Source organism: Nanorana parkeri, unplaced genomic scaffold (genome assembly GCF_000935625.1).
Source record: "Nanorana parkeri isolate BGI_ZX_2015 unplaced genomic scaffold, ASM93562v1 scaffold1343, whole genome shotgun sequence".
Lineage (NCBI taxonomy): Eukaryota > Metazoa > Chordata > Amphibia > Anura > Dicroglossidae > Nanorana > Nanorana parkeri.
In genome coordinates, this window is record NW_017307611.1 from 262,560 (window position 1) to 283,042 (window position 20,483).

At 44.6% G+C, this 20,483-nt stretch overlaps 1 protein-coding gene across 1 annotated transcript in view; it reads right to left on the minus strand.

The window, feature by feature from the left end:
• LOC108797816 (pyruvate carboxylase, mitochondrial-like) overlaps positions 1 to 20,483 on the minus strand; it is a 433,030-nt gene that overhangs the window by 260,349 nt on the left and 152,198 nt on the right. Inside the window, exon 8 of the mRNA XM_018569492.1 lies at positions 9,174 to 9,292. Within this exon, the coding sequence (XP_018424994.1) occupies positions 9,174 to 9,292 (119 nt within the window). The remainder of the gene's footprint in view (positions 1 to 9,173; positions 9,293 to 20,483) is intronic.

The window sequence follows — 20,483 nt, forward strand, 5'->3', positions numbered from 1 at the left end:
CCCCCCCCCCCCCCCCCCGGCAGGGCAACACCACCCTCTGGCCACATACAGATCATCCAACAGTGAGTCATTTACATTTTTCTTTGATGCCAATATTTAGGAGTAAGCAATTACATTTATCCAACATATAGGCAACATTGTGATCACACATATTCAATAGGGTAGTAGCGATTCCTTGCACTGTTTTCTTTTTCTTGTACACGGGGTTCCTCTCCCTGTTCATGGAGGCTGCACGCCCCCCCCTGTTAGTCATTTAATACATTTCCATTTAACACCAGAGTAGAGCGCTTACAACTTTTTGTTTGTTTTAGTAAAGATAGATGACCAGGAGTTGAAAACTCCAGTGCAACTCCACCATATGTGTAGCATGGATCCCATCTGAGCACCTCCAACACAAGTCGGATGTCTAAGGGTAGATACCATGGAGGCAAGTTGGACAATAGTACCATCAAGACAAAATTTTAAAATTACATTCTTGGACTCGGAAATTCTTGGCTACTAAAAGTTTATGAGAATAAAAGACTTGGAAATGTCAGATTCAGAAAAGGAGCATGAAAGCTCTTTAGCCCATTCCGTTAAATATCGGGGAGTATCTGGAAACAAAACCGACAACAGAAGGTCATACATAGAGATTGGGCGACAGGGCAGCACTGCATCAACACACAGATGTTCAAAGGGGTAGAGGTCTCCGTGCAAGTGACAATAACGAGTAAGGATGGAGAAGTCACAGAGCTGAAAATACTCCAACCATTTCCCAACTGCTCATACAGATTCCTCTAGTAGAGAAGAAAGAGGACGTAAACCTCCTGTGACTAAGGCAAACTTGGTCGCAAGGAGGGCTGATCTATCCCAACTCAAGAACTGCACACAGTTCATGGCAGGAAAAAAAACCTGGATTTCCCATAATTGGGGTCATAGGCCCAGGGCGGCATGAGATGGTTTGCCTTTTAAGGAGTGAATCCCATATCCGAAGCATCGAGAGGGATACAAGAGGGGAGAGTCCTCTTCGAGGGATGGTGAGAGAGATCAATCCACAGTAAGGAAGTAGGAGAGAGAGGAAAAATGAGCGAGTCCAATTGTACCCATAATGTATGCGGTACATGGAATATTGAGTCCAGAAGTCTAGTTAGGAGAGCAGCTTTGTAGTATAATTCAACATGAGGCAATCCAACCACCCCATGTTGTTTTCGTTTCACAAGGACTGTATATTTAAGACGAGCTGAGGAATTAAACCAGGCATATCGTAGAAGAGAAGCTCTTAGTATATAAAATAAAGAGTTTTAAACTTCTATGGGAACTGTCTGAAATAAGTAGAACAGCCAAGGCAACATGTCAATTTTGAATAATGATAAACAGCGAAACCAGGAATGATTAAGAGAACACCACCCTGAGTTTACGTTGAAAAGAAACAAGCAGTGGGGGGGGAGCGACGAAAATAGGGTGAGCATCAGAAAAGAGGGGGGGGGGGGGGGGGGGCATGGCTTAGCTATGGCGGTGAACGGACGTGCGTGAGCTGAGCTCTGCAAGGTGAAGGGGGACATTTCTAGCTGATCTCTACACAGGATCGTTCCTGACCTGTGTCTAGGAGGAAGAAAAGGACGGGCATACCCTGCACCCCAAAACAGTCCCGTATGGAGGCGTTTCTCTCATCGAGATGACTCCAGCACATTGCGGCCGAGAGGCCCTGCACGTGTCTCCTCTGTTACCATCCCCGAACTTGTGTAAAGTGGACCCCGCCGCTGACTTCCCCACCTGACGATGATAGAGGGAGACTCTGACCCAGCGGCTTCTCCGGGCAGCCTGTCAGACCTTGTGTGACGGACTCCCTGATACCCCGACTGGATATCTCCGTCTTAAGCCTGTTCTCTGGGTGCTGGATCCAGAAGCCAGTGAATATGGCATGGGCTTACCCCAAGAATCAGACAACACTGAGTTTATACCTCACAGAATCAGATAATAGTTCAGTTGAACGGAAAAAAAGGAGAGGGAAGGAGCGCAAGTGACTGGTGCAGACTTTATAGAGGTGGATAGACCAGGGAAAATAACAGTGAATCAGGTGAAGATGGGTGGAAATGGGCGATGGACCCTCATGTGTGATGATGAATGGGTACACAGGTGATGACCTCCTGGTGACTCTGGAGTAGATTTAATCTTTAAAACTGTTTTGTGCGTCTGCCCCCATTCGCACATACCATCCGACAATCTCCGAGATATAGTTGATTGCGATATAGTTGATTGCACGCTGAGATCGAAGCACACAAGCTAGATATTTCCCGCACTTATCTCCATGTTCATAGAAAGTAATTTTACATTGAGTGATCAACTGTTTAGCACGACGGAGACAAAGGGACTTTAGGCGGTTACGTAGAGCAGTGAGCTCACCTAGCACCGAGGCTGCAAGAGAACGTTTGTGCTGAGCCTCCAGAGAGTGCATGTTGGTCAGAAGTTTGTCCATCAGCGCCGTTCTGGCTTTCTTAAGTCTTGAACCGTGTTTAATAAAAATCCCTCTAATGTAGGCCTTGTGGGCTTCCCATAAGATCATCGGATCACAGTCCGGAGTGGAATTAACTGAAAAGTTGTTCTCTAGTTCCTTATGAACATCACTAAGAAAAGCAGGATCCTGAAGGAGGGTTTCATTAAGCTTACAGTTCCAAGGCCCGGGAGGAAGAAGTGACAATTCGATATCCAAGGCTATCGGAGCATGATCAGAGAAGGAGATGGAGCCCACAGAAGCCTGCCAAACTCGAGGTAAATCACAGTGGTGAACTAGAAATATGTCTACATGCATATACAACTAATGAGGGTTAGAAAAAAGGTGTCATCTCTTTCTGAGGGATTAAGGATATGCCAGATATCAAAGAGTTGATAGTGGCGAAGGCACTTTCGGATCCACCTCACATTCTTGATTTGAGTACAGAAAGACTTATTCAAGAGGTCATGAAAGGTTACCACTGTCCCAGCATGTGAGTTTGGTTTATGCAGATGTTTACACAGGAAGAAGGTTCCACAATATGCCCCTGCCCCCACCCCAGCATGCATGCTGCAGTACAAAACAGGTGTGGGCAGTAAATATCAACAGGGAGCCTGGACTGTCCCAGGGGTAATGACCCTCAGGCATCCATTCATATTTAAGTATCACTTCTCCAAGAGGTCTGTGATATTTAATGGCCTTATCACCAAGCCACATGCTGGTTGTTCCCTCATGATGCAGGGGATACCTTTATATCAAAGCTGTTACATAGATATCAATTTTGTCAGCTCCAACAAGAACCACCATAGCTAGGTATATTACCATGAATCTAAAAGGTGGTGCGGCTGACCCGGGCGCAGAGATGGGGGGTGCCGGCAGCCGGGCAGCGACAAGCAGGCTGGCTGGGAGAACAATATTGGCCAGACTGAAACAGGCAAATACTGGGACAGCTCTGGGGCCTTGACAGCGAGGACCCATCGAGCAGCAGCCACGACCTGATGCTGCAGAGACACGCCTCGGCCGGTGAGTTGCCGCTTTCCCGCACCCCAGTGCGTTTTTGTTTGTTTTTTCTTTACAGCCAGGAGGACAGTTTTAGGTGGTTAGTGTAGTTATTATAGAACATTGAATTACTGTCCTCCTCAAAGTACAAGTAATACAGCGCCACTATAAAACATAGAATAGAACATAATTTAACTTGAAACTTTAATGGTCATCTATGTTTTATTCTATGTTTTATTGTGGCACTGTATTACTTGTACTTTCAGGAGGACAGAAATTCATACAGCCTCATAGCATAGAGAACTACAAGGCCCAGCATGTCCTCATTGTCCCTGTACACCTTCCACATATCACCCAGGGAACTACTGTAGGAGACATGCATCCTGGAACTTGTAGTTCCCTGGGTTATATGGTGGGAAGTTGTACAAGGACAATGAGGGCATTTTGGGACCTGTAGTTCCCAGGGTGATATGTGGTGTACAGGGATAATGAGGACATGCAGGGACTTGTAGTTGTACAGCCTCCACATATCACCTAGGGAACTACAAGTCCCAGTATGCCCAGGAAGGCTTCTTGATTGCCCGGGAAGCCAACTCCATTCTGTTTGCCCGGCTGGATGCTGATTGTCCGGGAAGACGGCTTCCCAGCCAATCGGCATCGGGCCGGCCAAACAGATCTGACAATATGGTGACACGACCCGGCACCTAATTCCCCTCACATAGATCCTTAACCGCATTCATTAACGTACCACTCCATCGGCCAGTGCTCTTCAAGTGGGCAGACACCGCTCTCCAAGATCTCCCCACGTCTCCTGTGTACAGCGTCCACGTGATCAACGCTCAACCTGCTACTGCCTAGCACTCTCGTTCAGAAATCCTGTGCATGTGCAGTAGCAGGCTGAGCACCGATCACGTGAGTGCTGTGCAGTGCACACAGGAGACGGCAGATCTGGCCAAGGGACTGGTACGTTAAAAAATCATAAAGATATATGTGAGGGGAATTAGGTGCCTGCAGGGTGGGGGTCGTGTCACTATATTATCAGATTTGTTTTCCCGGCTCAACACTGTTTGGCCAGGAAGCCGGCTTCCCAGCCAATCAGCATCGAGCCGGCCAAACAGCATGGAGCCAGCTTCCTGGCTCCATCTTTCCTTGTGGCACTGCAGGTCAGAGGAAATTTCCCTCTGAGCGGAAGTTCTAGTATTGGGAAAGGTATCGAAGCATTTGGTACTCAGTATCGGCACTGATACCGATACTAGTATCGGTGCATCCCTACATTGCTGTATAATGTATTGCTGGGATTTGTAGCCCTAGCTGGTGCCATTCTGCATTGCTGTATAATGTTTTGCTGGGATTTGTAGTCCTCTGTAGCCGGTTGCGATTCTCCATTGCTGTATAATGTATTTCTGGGATTTGTAGTCCTCTATAGATGTTGCCATTCTGCATTGCTGTTTAATGTATTGAATGTATTGTATTGAATTATCCTTAGAACCAGAGGAACAGGATGGATGAGGTGGTGATATAATGGTTGTGGAGGGCGCAAAATTGTGTTCTGCCTCGGGCGCCCGTAACTCTGGTTACGCCACTGAACATGTATTTGTCTGTACTTGCAGTGTTTGTAAAGGGATAAAACATGCAGAATGTGCATGCATTGTAAAGATGTACTGCATTTTATTTTATTTTGACCAAATATACACTGGGATATGAGAAGAAATGTTTAATAAACTAGTAAAAGTAAACCCGTATCAGAACTATTATAGTTAGGTATATTACCATTACCCTAAAATGTAGTTTAAATTGTAGTTTAAATTGTACCATGAAACAAAATATAATTACAGTGGTACCTCGATTCACGAACTTAATTGGTTCTTAACTTAATTGGTTCCACGATTCTGGTCGCGAACCAAATCAAATTACCCCATAAGGTTCAATGTAAAAAAGGTTAATCCATTCTGACCCCTATGAACGTGGTCGCAAACCAATTTTGGTTCGCGAACAGAATCACATTTTCCCATAGGGTTCAATGTAAATAAGGTTAATCCGTTCTGAATCATATGTAAAAAAAAATGTTAACCACAAAAATATGAAACAAAGTACAGTACAGTATGAAGAGAGTGAAAACTAACCTTTCTTGGGGTGACTTCTGGCGTGGAGGACAGGAAGGTGGGTGGGGAAGTGGTTATTTGGAGGGAGAGTCCCCCTCCATAAGGACATCAGGGAGATCTCCTTCAGGGGTTTCCTCTCTTCTTTGTTTATTAGCTGCAGGGTCCATTTTGGCAAAAAATCTGTCTAATGTCACTTGTTTTTTCCTGCACTGCATAACCCGTTATTGTTCATCAGATTCAACACTCTGTTCATTACAGTTATGTTGGGGTGGTGCTTCTCAAAGAAATCCTGGCACTCATTACATTTTTCCATAATGGATTTTATCACATCGCTGCTAACCTCCTCCCTGTCTTCCTCTTCCTCAGTGGAATGCTCCTCAACAAGCGCCTTCTGCTGCTCCCTCTGGAGTTCAGCAAGTTCTTGCATCGTCAGCTCCTCCTTATGATCCTCAACAAGCTCTTCAATGTCTGCACCATTGACGTCCAGACCCATACTCTTGTCTATGGACACAATCTCCTCCACTATCTGCACATCAGACTCTTCCAAGTCACATTCAGTGACACATTCTGGCCACAGTTTCCTCCAGGCTGAGTTTAAGGTCCGGTACGTGACATCTTCCCAGGCTTTGTCAATAAGGTTGATGCAGTGGAGGACATTGACATGTTTCTTCCAGAACTCTTTCAGAGTCAAGGACGTCTCTGTGACATTAAAACACCTGGTGAAGAGCGCCTTGGTGTACAGCTTCTTGAAGTTGCAGATCACTTGCTGGTTCAATGGCTGCAGAAGAGGTGTCGTGTAGGGGGGGAGGAACTTGACCTTTATGAAGTCACACTCAGTGTCCATATCATTCACCAAGGCTGGAGGGTGTGCCGGGGCATTGTCCATCAGAAGAAAGCACCATTCAGGCAGTTGGCTGTCAGAAAGATATTTTTTTAGTGGTGGGTGCGAACACCTCATGCAGCCATTCCATGAACAATTGCCTAGTGACCCAAGCTTCCACATTGGCCCTCCACATGACAGGCAGTCTGGCCTTGTTCCCATTCTGTTCCTTGAATGTACAAGGGGTCTGGTAATGGTACACCAGTAGTGGCCTAATCTTCAGATCAGCGCATGTGTTCGCAAAAGGGTCAATCCGTCCTTCGAGGGCTTGAGCCCCTGGCAGTGCCTTTTCCTTCTGCGTGATATAGGTTCTGTTCGGCAGCTTTTTTCTAAAGAGTCCTGTTTTATTGCAGTTGAACACTTATTGAGTGATGTATCCTTCATGAATTCCGCAAAGTCTTGTAGGCTTCTGCAGTGGCCTTGTCAGAACTGGAAGCCTCACCATGCCTTTATTACACTGTGGATGTCACTTCTCTTGTGGAATTTATCAAGCCACCCTCTATTGGCTTTAAATTCATCACTAGATGCACTTGTGGAGGGGTTTTGTTGCAGTAAATCACTGTGCAATTTCCTGGCTTTTTCACAGATCATAGTTTCACTAACACTATCACCTGCCAGCTGTTTCTCATTCAACCACACTAACAAAAGTTTTTCCACCTCTTCTAATACTTGTGTCCTCTGCTTGGTTAACAGTGTTACTCCTTTTGCCACATCAGCTCCTTTGATGGCATCTTTATTCTTCAAAATAGTCGAGATTGTCGACTTCGCCATCTTGTACTCTGAGGCCAGATCAGTCACACAAATACCACGATCATGCTTTTCTACAATTTCCTTCTTCAATTCAATGGTTATTTTCTTCAAAACCTTCTTCATTCCATTCTTGCTCTGCACTTTCTTGTTACCTTCATTATTGTGCTGCACTTTTTTTTAACCACCATCCTTGCTCTGCACATTCTGGTTTCCTTCATTACCACTCTGCAGGTTCTTGTCACCTTCATTACCGCTCTGCACATTCTGTCACCTATATTACCACTCTGCACATTCTGTCACCTTCATTACCACTCTGCACATTCTGTCATCTTCATTACCACTCTGCACATTCTGGTTACCTTCATTATCGCTCTGCACGTTCTTGTCACCTTCATTACCGCTCTGCATGTTCTGGTCACCTTCATTACCGCTCTGCACTTTCTTTTTACCACCATGCTTGCTCTGCACTTTCTGGTTACCTTCATTACCGCTCTGCACATTCTTGTCACCTTCATTACCGCTTGCACTTTCTATTTACCACCATGCTTGCTCTGCACTTACTTTGGAGCCATGCTGGATTGAATACTGTAATACTGTACAGTACTGTGCTAAAAAGCACAGAAAAAAAGCTTCATAGCAAGTGTGGACAGCTCTGTCTGCGACCGCGCACTCGACTATAGGAAAACAAAAGGATACCTTGTCGCACTCCTTACTGGAAAAACCATTGCTGAGCCTGATGAAGTGGACCCTGCGTGGCCCCGAAAGCACTAGTTTATCCAGCTCATAGTATAGCTAGCAGAAGTTAGTCACATTTAACTGCATTTCTTCTGTAATGTTGAAAATATGTTGCTGCTTGTCCAACAGCTTCTTGAACTTTAGTGAGTGTCTGGATAGTGAGGTGCACATTTTGGCCGGGTCATACACTTGCAAGCAGAATGGTACCAAATCAGAAGACGGAGGGAAGGTCAGAAGATAAGCTGAGGTCACAAGGCAGGCAGCAGGCAGGAAGAGTCAGGAATCAAGCTGGGGCAGACAGGTATCAAAACAGGATCAGGAATGCAGACTACAGCTGAATATCTCTCAGCAAGTTGCAGATGCAGGAAACATCTTGAAATAGTCTGCCTGGTGCACGTTATTGCATGTGCTTGGTGCACATGTGCGCGCATGTGTGCTGCGGCTTTGTGCATGCACATTATTAGCACCGTAGCGTCGAATACGTGCATGTGCTCGTCTAGCAATCCGGGCAGAGGCTGTACTATGGGTGCTGACTGATGCATCCTGACAGTCACCCACATATAATGTAATTTGAATATTTCTACCTCACTGATTTGACAATTCACAACTTCAGTCAAGTAACACCTGCCACTGACTTCCTGGCATAATGGGATTTCATTCTGTAAGTAGACCAGGGTGGTTTACAAACCTTTACATGTCCCATTATGTCTGTGGACAATCAACAACTGCCTTGACACATTCCATGATAAAAGGATTAAGGACCTGTGTGGATATAAATACTGAGGTATGTTCCAGACACATTTATTGGACCTGAGTAAGCAATTTGGAAGTGACACATTCTCAACGTTGGAGAAGATGTCCAGTTGTGGCAGTTACTAACTGTATAAACGTATATAAACTGGGAATATTCTGGAAGCAAAACACATGAAAATTACATCAGGTCTTATTTTAAAATCATCAATGCAGTGTAAACACAGTCTTTAGTGGCATGATTTACAAGTGTAAAAATACTGGACTCTATTTAATTGCTCTTGTCCTATGCTTGTAAATTAATTTAATGCCCTGAGATTATAAATAAGCCCTAGGTAAGGTACATCGAAATATAGTGTAAATGACATGAAAATCGGAATGCATTTTATGTTATGGACATAAAGGTAACAAACATTAATTCAGCAAAAAAACAAAAAACCTACTAAAAAAAGAAGCACCTTGCTGAAGACCGGCTTGGTTAACTTACTCTGTAATCTCCTCAGTCACAGTGTGTTCCACCTGTAGCCGAGAATTAACTTCTATGAAGTAATGTTTGCCATGTTTATCTATGAGGAACTCGACTGTACCAGCATTTTCGTAACCAACCTGCAAACAAAGATAAAGACTACCATGAAGTTTTCAAAGTTTGTCTGAATTTACTAATATATGGTAAAACAATTAAATAAAAACAATGTTAAAGTAAGGCAAAAGTAAGTTTAACTGAAAAGTCCACTTTTAATCCCATCCACTTACAAAAATCACTTTACTGTTTTATTTTGATAAGTTTCAGAGGTGCTTCTACCTTTTATTGTTTCATAAGCCACATTGTCACTGCTAGATATTAAAAAGCACACGTTACTTAAAAACATATACGGTTTGTTTAATTTTTTTACATTTTCATATTTACTTTAAAAGTGAAGATCCAGTGGTTTTTTAACAGCAGAGACAACAGGGATCCGCTCCACCAACTGCCCAGCCAGAACAACAGAGGAACCACAGCCCAACATATACAATAAATGGGTGACCTGGCACACATGGGGGCTATTCTCTGCTCATTTACAACCAAGAATTGTGACTCTAGAGCAAGCTCATGTGTTCCAGTCCCGGAACGCCCTCTCTCCAGCTTCATATGCAGGACCTGGAAGACCGGAGCTTCAAAAACAACCCAGCATCCATGATTATTGAGATAAATTGGGTATATAGATCTTTGGATCACAAATATGTGGATCCCACACTACCACACAACATTATATGCAGGGTCAATTACTACTCTTAAAGTGACATTGAAGTCAAACATCTTTCCCCCCCATGTTAATTAAAGCACTTACCTTAAATTATGTTTCTTAATCTGATCTTCTTTCCTGTCCTTTTCATCTATCACTCCAGCACTGCGGCGGGTCTCTGATGCAGCGCTGACTCCTCTGAGCTTGCTGGCACTTTCTGCCCCACGGTGTCTGCATGCGGGTGCACGCGTCCATAGACTTACCTTGTGTCTCTCCTCGCATCCCGGCCGAAAATGTGAACTGTGCATGTTCCCGCCCCATGATGCTTTGTGGTCGCCCAAGAATTTTCAAATTTTCGGACGGGAGCGCACGGGGAAGACGCAGGTAAGTATTAACCCTTTTCAAAGCATTTTTTTAACAGTTTTTGCATATATCTACTGCTTTCTAGCAGTAGATATATGCAAGAAGTGGAGGGTTTAAGAACCCTTTAAAATATGTAGGGCAAAACACAATCATTTAGCATGGCCAAGACATGGCAGAATAAAGATGTATATCCTCGGCAAGACTCAGGCTCAAGGTACTGTGGCAAGCCCCCTAAATCTTATCTGATCTGTCACACTGCAAAATAATCATTTCTGAGACCCCTCCTGGACAGTCTCCGGGATTGTCTATAGATAGGGTGTCCCCTTTCATCTGATTATCAGGAAAGCCCCCACTCACCTATTGAAAAGTCCTGCAATCCACTAAAAGGTCTATTAATACTAGATGGGTTTCCTGTAAAAGAGCTATGTCAGCACCGAGACATTTGAGATGACGTAGTACTTTATGTTCTGGGATGACCTGAACATTCCAGGAGATAGTTTTCATAAAAGCCAAAATGGAGGGAGATTATCAGGCCTGCCTTGAACCATGAACAGAGGTTTATTAATAAATATTAGAGGAGCATTGAGATGCAGCCGTGGTGGGGGAGCATGGAAAGAGAAAGCAGGACAAAGTATTTGTCTTTGTCAAAGTATATGATGTTATACAGCATGACATCACCCCCAGACGCCAAGAGGGGAGGAGCATGGATAGTATGTAATTCAAATACGTAAATAACATTACCAAAAATAAAATAAGTAAAAACCATGAAATAGCAAACTTAAACATATTTAACATTTGTGACTTCACTTTTTTCCCAATGTATTGTGTTGCACATTATGACCACCCCATCAGTACTTCGTTGGGCCACCTTTTGCCTTCAATACTGCGGCAATTCTTCTTGGCATTGACTCCAAGAGATGTTGAAAGGTGATGCGAGGAATCTGACATCATGCCTGATGAATAGCACTGTCCAGTTCTGTGAGATTTGATGGTTGTGGAACCAGCTGCCTGATGGCTCTTTCAACTTCGTCCCACAAATGTTCAATTGGATTGAGATCTGGTGATTGTGTGGGCCACCTAAGCAAGGTAAATTCTCCCTCATGTTCTTGAAACCACTCCTGCACAATACGAGCACCGTGGCATGGCGCATTGTCTTGTTGGAAGAAGCCATCTCCATTGGGATACGCCATCAACATGATAGGATGAACTTGATAAGCAACGATACTTTGGTATGTTGTGCAATTCAGACGTTGTTCCACACGCATTAAAGGGCCTGTAAAGCCTCGCTTCTCTTATCTATGGGAATGGATCGCAACTGCGGAGTTTCATGGATGGGGATCAGTTGTGCAGCTGAACTCTGTTGCCCTGTATTCGGTTAGGCGGATCGAGGGCTGCTTAACATCATACTCCCCTTGGCAACAATGGAAGTGCCACTCCTCTGGTAGTTAGAGAGCAGGGTATGAAGTTCAGCACAACAACAATAGCACACAGGGTTAATGGCTGTGAGCAACAGCAAGGAGTTTAGCTAGCAGGTGTATGAAGTTCAGCACAACAGCAATATCACACAGAGTTAATGGCTGTGAGCAATAGCAAGGAGTTTAGCTAGCAGGTGTATGAAGTTCAGCACAACAGCACTATAGTAGTGTCTTGGTAGCCAGGAGGCATAAGCCTCTACTTGCAGTTTGTTTGGTGGTCAATGGTAGAGCCCTGAGACTCTTGGATCCGACAACCTGCTTGTGGCTGATGATCCTGAAGGGCAGCAAGGCAGACACTGATTGATCAGCGTCCTGCTACAATCAACAGTAGGACGCCGATCAATCAGTGAGCAGCAGCTTTAAGCCGACTGCTCGAATGAGGTGGGCGGAGTCCCAGGGAGTGCCTGCGCACTACTGAGTCCCTGCTAGGAGGTGAGGGGTTACCACGGCGCGCCTGCGCAGGACGGCGTTGGAGCCCGACGGTGGACCGGAACCTGGTACGTCTATTACAGTACTCCCCCCCGTCAGGGACCGGATGAAATCCATAGTTAGCATGAAAAGGGGTTCTCTGCATGGAAGAGCTGGTAGAGTTGTTATAGGAAAACTCTACAAGTGCCAACAAGTCCAACCAGTCGTCCTGGAGGTAGGTGCAGTAGCAGCGTATGAACTGCTCCAAGCATTGATTGGTACGTTCAGTCTGGCCGTTTGTTTGTGGATGATAGGCACTTGAGAGTCCATGATCGATGCGTAACTTCTAGCAGAGAGCCTTCCAGAATCTAGATATGAATTGGGAACCTCGGTCTGTTATGATCCTCGAAGGTACTCCATGCAACTTGAACACTGTTTTAAGGAATGCGTCGGCAGTCTCCTGGGAGTTTGGTAACCTGGGCAACGGCACAAAGTGTGCCAATTTGGTAAGGTGATCAACGACGACAAGGATGGTATTGTGCCCCCCTGACGGGGGCAGGTCGACGATGAAATCCAATGAAACAACCTCCCAAGGGTTGTTGAGTATGGGAAGGTTCGTCAACAATCCATAAGGGGGCCTTTTCTCATGTTTACAGGATGCACAGACCTCACAAGTCGTTACATATTCAGTTACAATATCCCGCATCCTTGGCCACCAAAAATGTCTCCGTACTAGGTCCAGAGTCCTGTTGATGCCAGGATGACCCGCTGTTGGGGAGTCATGCAGGAGTTTGAGGATTGGAACATGCATGGTGGGAGGAATGTACAATCTGGAACCTTTATAGAGGAACCCCTCATCATCCCTATCGAGACCTGGGGGGTGCTCTGTTGTGTTTTGCAAGTCTGTTTTAAGTTGGAGTTTCAGATCAATTGTGGCGGCCAATACCCTTTCAGGAGGTATTATGGAAGAGGGTACCGCGTCTGCTCTGGAAGCGTCTCGGATCCTGGAGAGGGAGTCTGCTTTTCCGTTTCTTGATCCAGGCCGGTAGGTTATTAGGTAATCGAAGCGGTCAAAGAAGAAACTCCAGCGGACTTGTCTTGCAGACAGGGTTTTTTGTCGTCTTAAGGTACTGTAGATTGCGATGGTCGGAGAAGATAATGATGGGGTGGCATGTACCTTCGAGTAGGTGTCTCCAAGTTTCTAGGGAACTTTTTATGGCCAACAATTCTTTTTCCCCTATGGGGTAATTCCTCTCAGCGTTATTTAGAGTTCTGGAGTGGAAAGCCACCGGGTGTAGAGGAGAAGAAAGGGATTCCCTTTGGGACAGGACAGCCCCAATGGCCAAGTCAGAAGCATCCATTTCAAGAACATATTGGAAGGCGGGGTTAGGCAAACGTAGTATAGGAGCAGAGATGAACTGTCGCTTCAAGAGATCAAAGGCGTGTTGGGCTTCGGTTGTCCAGGTAAACCTCAACTTGGAACTGGTAAGACTAGAGAGAGGTTTTACCACGGCTGATAAATTTTTTATAAACTTCCGGTAAAAGTTTGCAAATCCGATGAAGCGTTGAAGAGCTCGCCGGGAATGAGTTACCGGCCAGTTGAGGATGCAATCAGTTTTGGCATGCTACATCAGCAGCTGGTGTGCAGTAACCAGCAAACTGCTGATGTGCAAATCCCGCCAATGCATCTGGTGTGAATTCACTGTAAAGGTGAGAACAGAGTTCAGGAAACCTTCCCACAACATACAAGCAAGTGCAGCAATTACAATTACACATATCTCCTTACTGAAGCCCTTTGAGAGTTAAACATTTTGTTTACCAAGACAACAGAAGCCCGCATATTGTGATTTTCCAACACACACCTCTCCATTTCCCTGCAGTGTCACCAGCATTTCTCTCATCACAGAGTGATAGATCAGCTCAGAACAAACAATGCATGTATCGTATACATCAAAGAGAACCTTCCATGATGAGAGAGTTGCATGATGTTCCAGGTAGATAATTATTGCTAGCACTTTTCAGGGATTGAAGCTGCACAAGCTTTTGTGATAGCTATATCTACCGTTCTCTATACTAATGAAAGTTTGTATGAATCTATTACAGGTAGATAATACTGTTATATAGGACACAAAGTGTGATAATTATTGTGTGGGAAGTACACACCGAAGTGTTTAAAGAGACATAATAATAAATTATATTGTTTGCAAGAGATACTGTGTATGTATATTTATATATATATATACACACACACAGTTGAGTGAAAAAGTGTTGGCCCTCTTCCTGATTTTTCATTGTTTTGCGCGTTTGTCACACTTTAATGTTTCAGATCATCAAACACATTTAAATATTAGTCAAAGATAACACAAGTAAACACAACATGTAGTTTTTAAAGGAAGGTTTTTATTATTAAGGGAAAACAAAATCAAATCAAACAAAATCAACCCCACCTGTTAAAACATAACTTAACTCTGGTTTATCACACCTGAGTTCAATTTCTCTAGCCACACCCAGGCCTGATTACTGCCACACCTGTTAGCAATCAAGAAAGACTTGACTGACAAAGTGAAGTAGACCAAAAGATCCTCAAAAACTACACAACATGCCGAGATCCAAAGAAATCCAGGAACAAATGAGAAAGAAAGTAATTGAGATCTATCAGTCTGGAAAAGGTTATAAAGCCTCCGGTTCTGGTGAGACACGCTGGAGGGCACAATCTGGAGGCTATGGAGGGTCCCAGGAGACAGCAGGCGTTCTGGCTCAATATTGGAACGCCATGCTGTCTCGGCTGGGCGTTTAAATAGGCCTATGATGAGGAGGAGGAGCCGAGGCACGCATTGGCGCACTTCCGCGTTCCACGGTGGAACGCACACGGTCCCGAAACCCGAAGTAAGGAGCGTGCGCTCCACCCTGGAACGCAATCAGCCCAGCGAAGGAGCGGCTGGCTGCCGCCTCCTCCGTCCTTGCTAGCTGTTGACGGCGGCGGCCGTTACACTACCAAACAATCCTGAAGGATAATGTGCGGCTATCTGTTCGTGACCTCAAGCTGAAGCAAACTTGGGTTCAGCAGCAGGACAAAGTACAAGGCTATCTATATATGAATGTATTATGCTTTAATAAGTTAAAGGCTAAGGCTTTAGCTGGATTTGTGGGAGGAGTCTGAACCGGCATCCCACTACTTAGATGGGGAGGTGACTCGCCCGCATCGCTCGTTCCAGCAGATCAAAGTCACTTCCGCGTTTGTCACTTCCGGCCTTTGTACACCTCACTTCCACCAGCCCAAATCATGCGTGCAGAATTACAGCACATATTTCATAACTACCAAAGTTGAACAATTGGAACAAACGGAGTTTGAGGATTAAGGCCGGTATAATTTAGCAATCCTCAGGATCAGTCACTTCGCCATACGCAGAAGTCGCAACATACTGATTAATTATTTTGCATGGGTAGGGTCACTTGGTTCAATGGGTAACATTGGATTCTGCTACAGCATATCAAAAATGTTCTACAAAAACGAGGAGAGGGGGGATTTTTGCGATTATTACTCGTATCAATTTCATGTGATTGTAGCTTCAAATGTCGCACGAATCTGACATTGAGGACTTTGCATCTCTCCCTGCAACTCCTGCTAGAGGATCGGAGCATGGAAGCATTCCTTCTCTAAGGTCCTGTACTATTCCCAAGCTCATAGCGGAGCTACAACACAGGGGCATACCTTTCTCGGCTACTGCCAGTAAGACAGAACTTTTCAAGTTGCCATTTGCTCCACCTGTGGCCAGTACCAGTGGTGAGCAGGTTCCTTTGCAAACACTGGCTACTTCGCTGACGAAGTTGCATGCTTCTTTAAACCCTATTTCCATGTCACTCCATGATCTGCAAAACAGGACTGAAGCCCTAGAGAAGCAGGCTACTCCTCTTCCTGCTGTTGGTGTCCAGGCTGGGACCAGCTTGTCTCAGGTTCTTCCTACCACACCCGGTACTCAGATTCTGGAAGACGCAGGTATGGTTAATCCACCTCCCAAAGTTACCCCAGCTCATTTTGTGCCTGCTAATCTCAGGAAGGATATCTTAGAGGGGGAAGGACGTAAATCTTGTGTCACTTCTCATAGCTGCGCACAACGTAGCTGACAATAAATCATATGCGTGCGGGGATGTTTCTGTGATATTGAAAGCCAGGGATCCCAGGCTGAATCGTAAGCTGTCTATTCCAAACATTGTTTTGGCCTTTGGGATTTATAGGGATGTGCTCTGTTCTGCCAGTCCACAGAGGAGGGAAGAATTAGATTCCTATCTTCACTTGGTGGTAGATTTGGGGTACACGTATGGAGGGTTTGCATTCTACGACTATCATCGTGCGGTTTCAGCAAAAAGCAGCAGCAGCCTTAGCTCAATTTCAGTTTGTCACAAATTGGGGAAAAATCGATACAGAACCTTTCTGTAGACACTTTGCAGGTTTCAAATCCCCAGTCTGCTCGATGTGCTCATCAGCTCATACTGCAAATTGGTGCCCTTCTCGGATCCTCAGAGTCATTCCCCTCACTTAAAACAGCATCTCTACTACCTACACCTTCTACCTCAGATCCAGGTCAAGTTGATAAATTAGGCAGACTCATATAATGCCTCGGTAAAGCTAAAATCTGCAATAATTTGAACTATAAATCGTGTAATTATCCGCGCTGTCGGTTATTGCACGTTTGTTCCATCTGCTTTAGAGCACACCCTAAAGTTATTTGCTCCATTAGAAATTCCCAACCTCTGTGACTAGGGCGCGTAAATGTAAGGGCATTAACCACATATCTGCAAGATCATCCGGATCCTGAGGTTTCCATACCGGGTTCATTACTTTACCTCAAAGTATTCATGAGTGCGGAATTTTAGATCAGCATTGGCTCAAAGAATGAATTGGAAAAAGGTTTCATAATTGGGCCTTTTGTCACGCCACCATTTGCTATGTGGAGAGTGAGCCTCATCGGGCTGGTATGTGGTAAATTTAATAATAAATTCAGATTAATTTACGACTTGTCCGCCCCTCATTCTTTACACATTCCTAGTCTGAATGTATTAATTCCATCCGAAGAATTTTCATTAAAGTATGCTTCAGTTGACCAGGCGTTACAGTACATTTTACAGGCAGGTAAGTATGCATGGTTATCTAAAGCAGATATTGCTGATTCATTTAAACTGTTACCGATCAAGCAATCCTTGTGGCACTGGCATGATATTAAATGGAAGGAATTATATTATTTCGCCACCAACCTAACATTCGGGTCTAAAAGTAGTCCATGGTTGTTTGATACTTTTGCTCAAGCATTACATTGGATATTGAAGCATCATGTTCATTGCCGGAAGGTTTTGCATTACTTAGATGATCTTTTACTCATAGAGTCCCCCTCTGTTGCCCCGCAGGACCTGAACCTTTTATTGCAGACATTCAAGGTCTTAAATGTCCCGGTGGCTTCACAGAAGGTGGAAGGTCCGGCGAAGGTTATTACTTTCCTAGGTATCACGTTGGATACAGTAGCCATGCAGGCGAGATTGCCGCAGGATAAACTCATCAGGACTAGAGAGGTGTTGCACGCCCTTGTTTCATCTCCAGTGTGTTCCAGAAGAGAGTTACAGTGTTTTTTAGGTATGTCGAATTTCGCCATGAGAATCATTCCTCAAGGTAGGTCATTCATTTCAAGGTTGATGGCGTTGTTACCAACAGCCTCTGATTCGGATGCGCAAATTCACATTGATGTAGCAGGGCGGGTTGACATGGTTATGTGGAACGACTTCTTGCAGCATTGGAATGGGATTTCATGTTTATTCCTCAAGTTTCTGCATCATCCCCGCAGGTAGTTATGGATGCATCGGCTTCAACTGGATTTGCAGCTATTTTTGGCACTCATTGGTTTGCTAGCACTTGGTCGGAGGAGGTAAGGCCTATTCCTTCATTTTCTGAAACTTCCGCTTTATTTGAAATCTATCCGATAGTGGCCGCGTCTATCAGTTGGGGCCCCTTGTGGACAGGTCATACGGCAACTTTCTTCACGGTCAGGCTACGACAGATATTGTAAACAAAGGGAGGTCCAAGTCACTTTTGATTATGTATTTTCTTTGGCGGTTAATTTGGCAGTCACTACAGTGTAAGTTTAACGTTATTTCTCTTTTCTTCCTGGCAGATGTAATATTGCAGCAGATGCTTTATCATTTAAAAATTAATGTTTTCTTCCAACAGGTGCCGGATGCGGACGTTTTCCCCTCAACGGTACCACCTTTCCATCAACTTCTCTTGGACTAGTTAGACATCAGTATAATGCTGCTAGGCTTATTAATAATTCTCTTTCAGATAATACTCACAAAGCGTATACCGTGGCTTGGCAGGTTTTTGGTGAATTCCAGGGTAAACATAATATTCAAGATCCAGGTAGTATGGCGTGTATATTGGCCTTTATCTCGTATTGCCACACTGACCTTAAACTTGCTTATACTACGATAAGAATGTATTTGGCGGGTGTGCAACATTTTCGGGCATTGAGTTACCCAGATAGGCCTTCTTTATTTTCTGCCCATCCGGTAAGAGCGATACTTAAAGTCATTCAGAAAGCCCATGTCGCAGCACAACCTGCCAGAGTTCCTATCTCGAGTCATATGTCTCGTGCCATGTCGGAATTGTTGGATAAGGAACCGTTCTGTGTTTTGCAGAGTCTGGTATTAAAAGCGGCAATTTATCTTGCTTTTTATGGGTTCTTGAGGCCCGGTGAATTTACGCGTGTTAATGACAAATCTAATGTAGTGTTAAAAAAGCATTTAGTTAGACATCCTAGTCATTATTCCTTGCTACTGGTGCGTTGTAAAACCAGTCCCCCAAAGGAGCTGCTAGGAGAGGGGAAAGAGAGGATGGAAAAAGGAGAGGAAAGATAACAAGAGCAGTCCCCACTCCCAGGACCAATAGAACACCTCCCAGAGGAACTCTAGGGAATGTGTGTGTGTGACGGCAGCACAGGATCAACCTCGGGACATAAGTTGAACGTATTGGTCGGTGTACTTGAAATATACCCAGGGTCTCCAGATCGAGCTAAATTTCTCCTCCAGGTTTTTCAAAGTGGTAGTCAGATCTTCCATAGTGTATATGTCATTAACTCTCGAAATCCACATCTGAATCATGGGGAGATAGGGATTTTTCCAAAGAGGCGGCACACAGGACCTGCCTGTGTTGATCAAGTGAATCATAATGGAGGAATTATATTTCTTGAAAGGCTTATCGGCTAAATGTAGGAGACACGCTGCAGGATTGTCTCGCAGGTCTCTCATAGTTAATCGAGCAATAATCTTGTGGACAGAGGCCCAAAACTGCTCGAGCTTCGGACAGGACCAAAAAATAAGTAGGATGGTGCCCACTGCAGGGCCACATCTCCAGCACTGTGAGGGGATGGCCGCATTAATTTTCTGACGTAAACTCAGAACCCTATACCACCTCGTAAGGAGTTTGTACCCAGTTTCCTGATAGCTACAGGCCATATAAGATTTGTGCGCCAGGGAGAGGATATTAAACACAAAAAGTCTCCAGCACACCTGCCAGCTAGCCTGCAGGGGCCTCCAGTGCGTCCCTGCACCTAGTGAGGAGTAGGCTACCTCCTAATACACCTGAATTTAATTTATTGACTGCATTAATATGCTCCCACTTGGAGACTCATATAGAGTTAGGACCACACTTTACAGAGGTGCCTTGACGGGGCGGTGTGGCTTCTACATATTTTTGGCCAAAGGTTTGTGCAACTAAAACCGCTTTTAACGCATACTGTTAGACAGGGTAATTTGTTTTCTTGCAGGCTAGCTGGCAGGTGTGCTGAGGACTTTTTGTGTTTTGTATTGTTGTAAGCCTTCCAATGTGCACCCCGCTACAAAGGCTGGTTATAAATGTAAGTGGTTACCATCTTTTTCTAGGGAGAGGATATTGTCCCGCTGGATGGGTATAATCTGTCGCCCCAAGTCTTGTTCCCATGATTTGCTGCTGCTGATGCATATACGATATGTTTAAAATACTGCTTTAAGCCCTTTTTATTTCAGTGTAACCCACTGAATCCTAGCTTCAGCTAGGATTCTAAAGTCTTAAACCTAGAAGTGCTCAGAGGTGAGTATTTGCGGGTTAATTTCTGTATAGCAGAGTGCAATAAACAGGAGTTCACCGCTCTCAATCCAGAAAGTTTGCCGTTGTGCCGTGCTCGCAAAGGAGCCAGGGGACCAATTTCTAATGTTTTGAAAGTCATTTAAGCTTGTTTATATCTATGTGCTGCAGTATTTATAGAAAATAGACACATTATGTGTTGGTACATCTTTTTGGGTTCT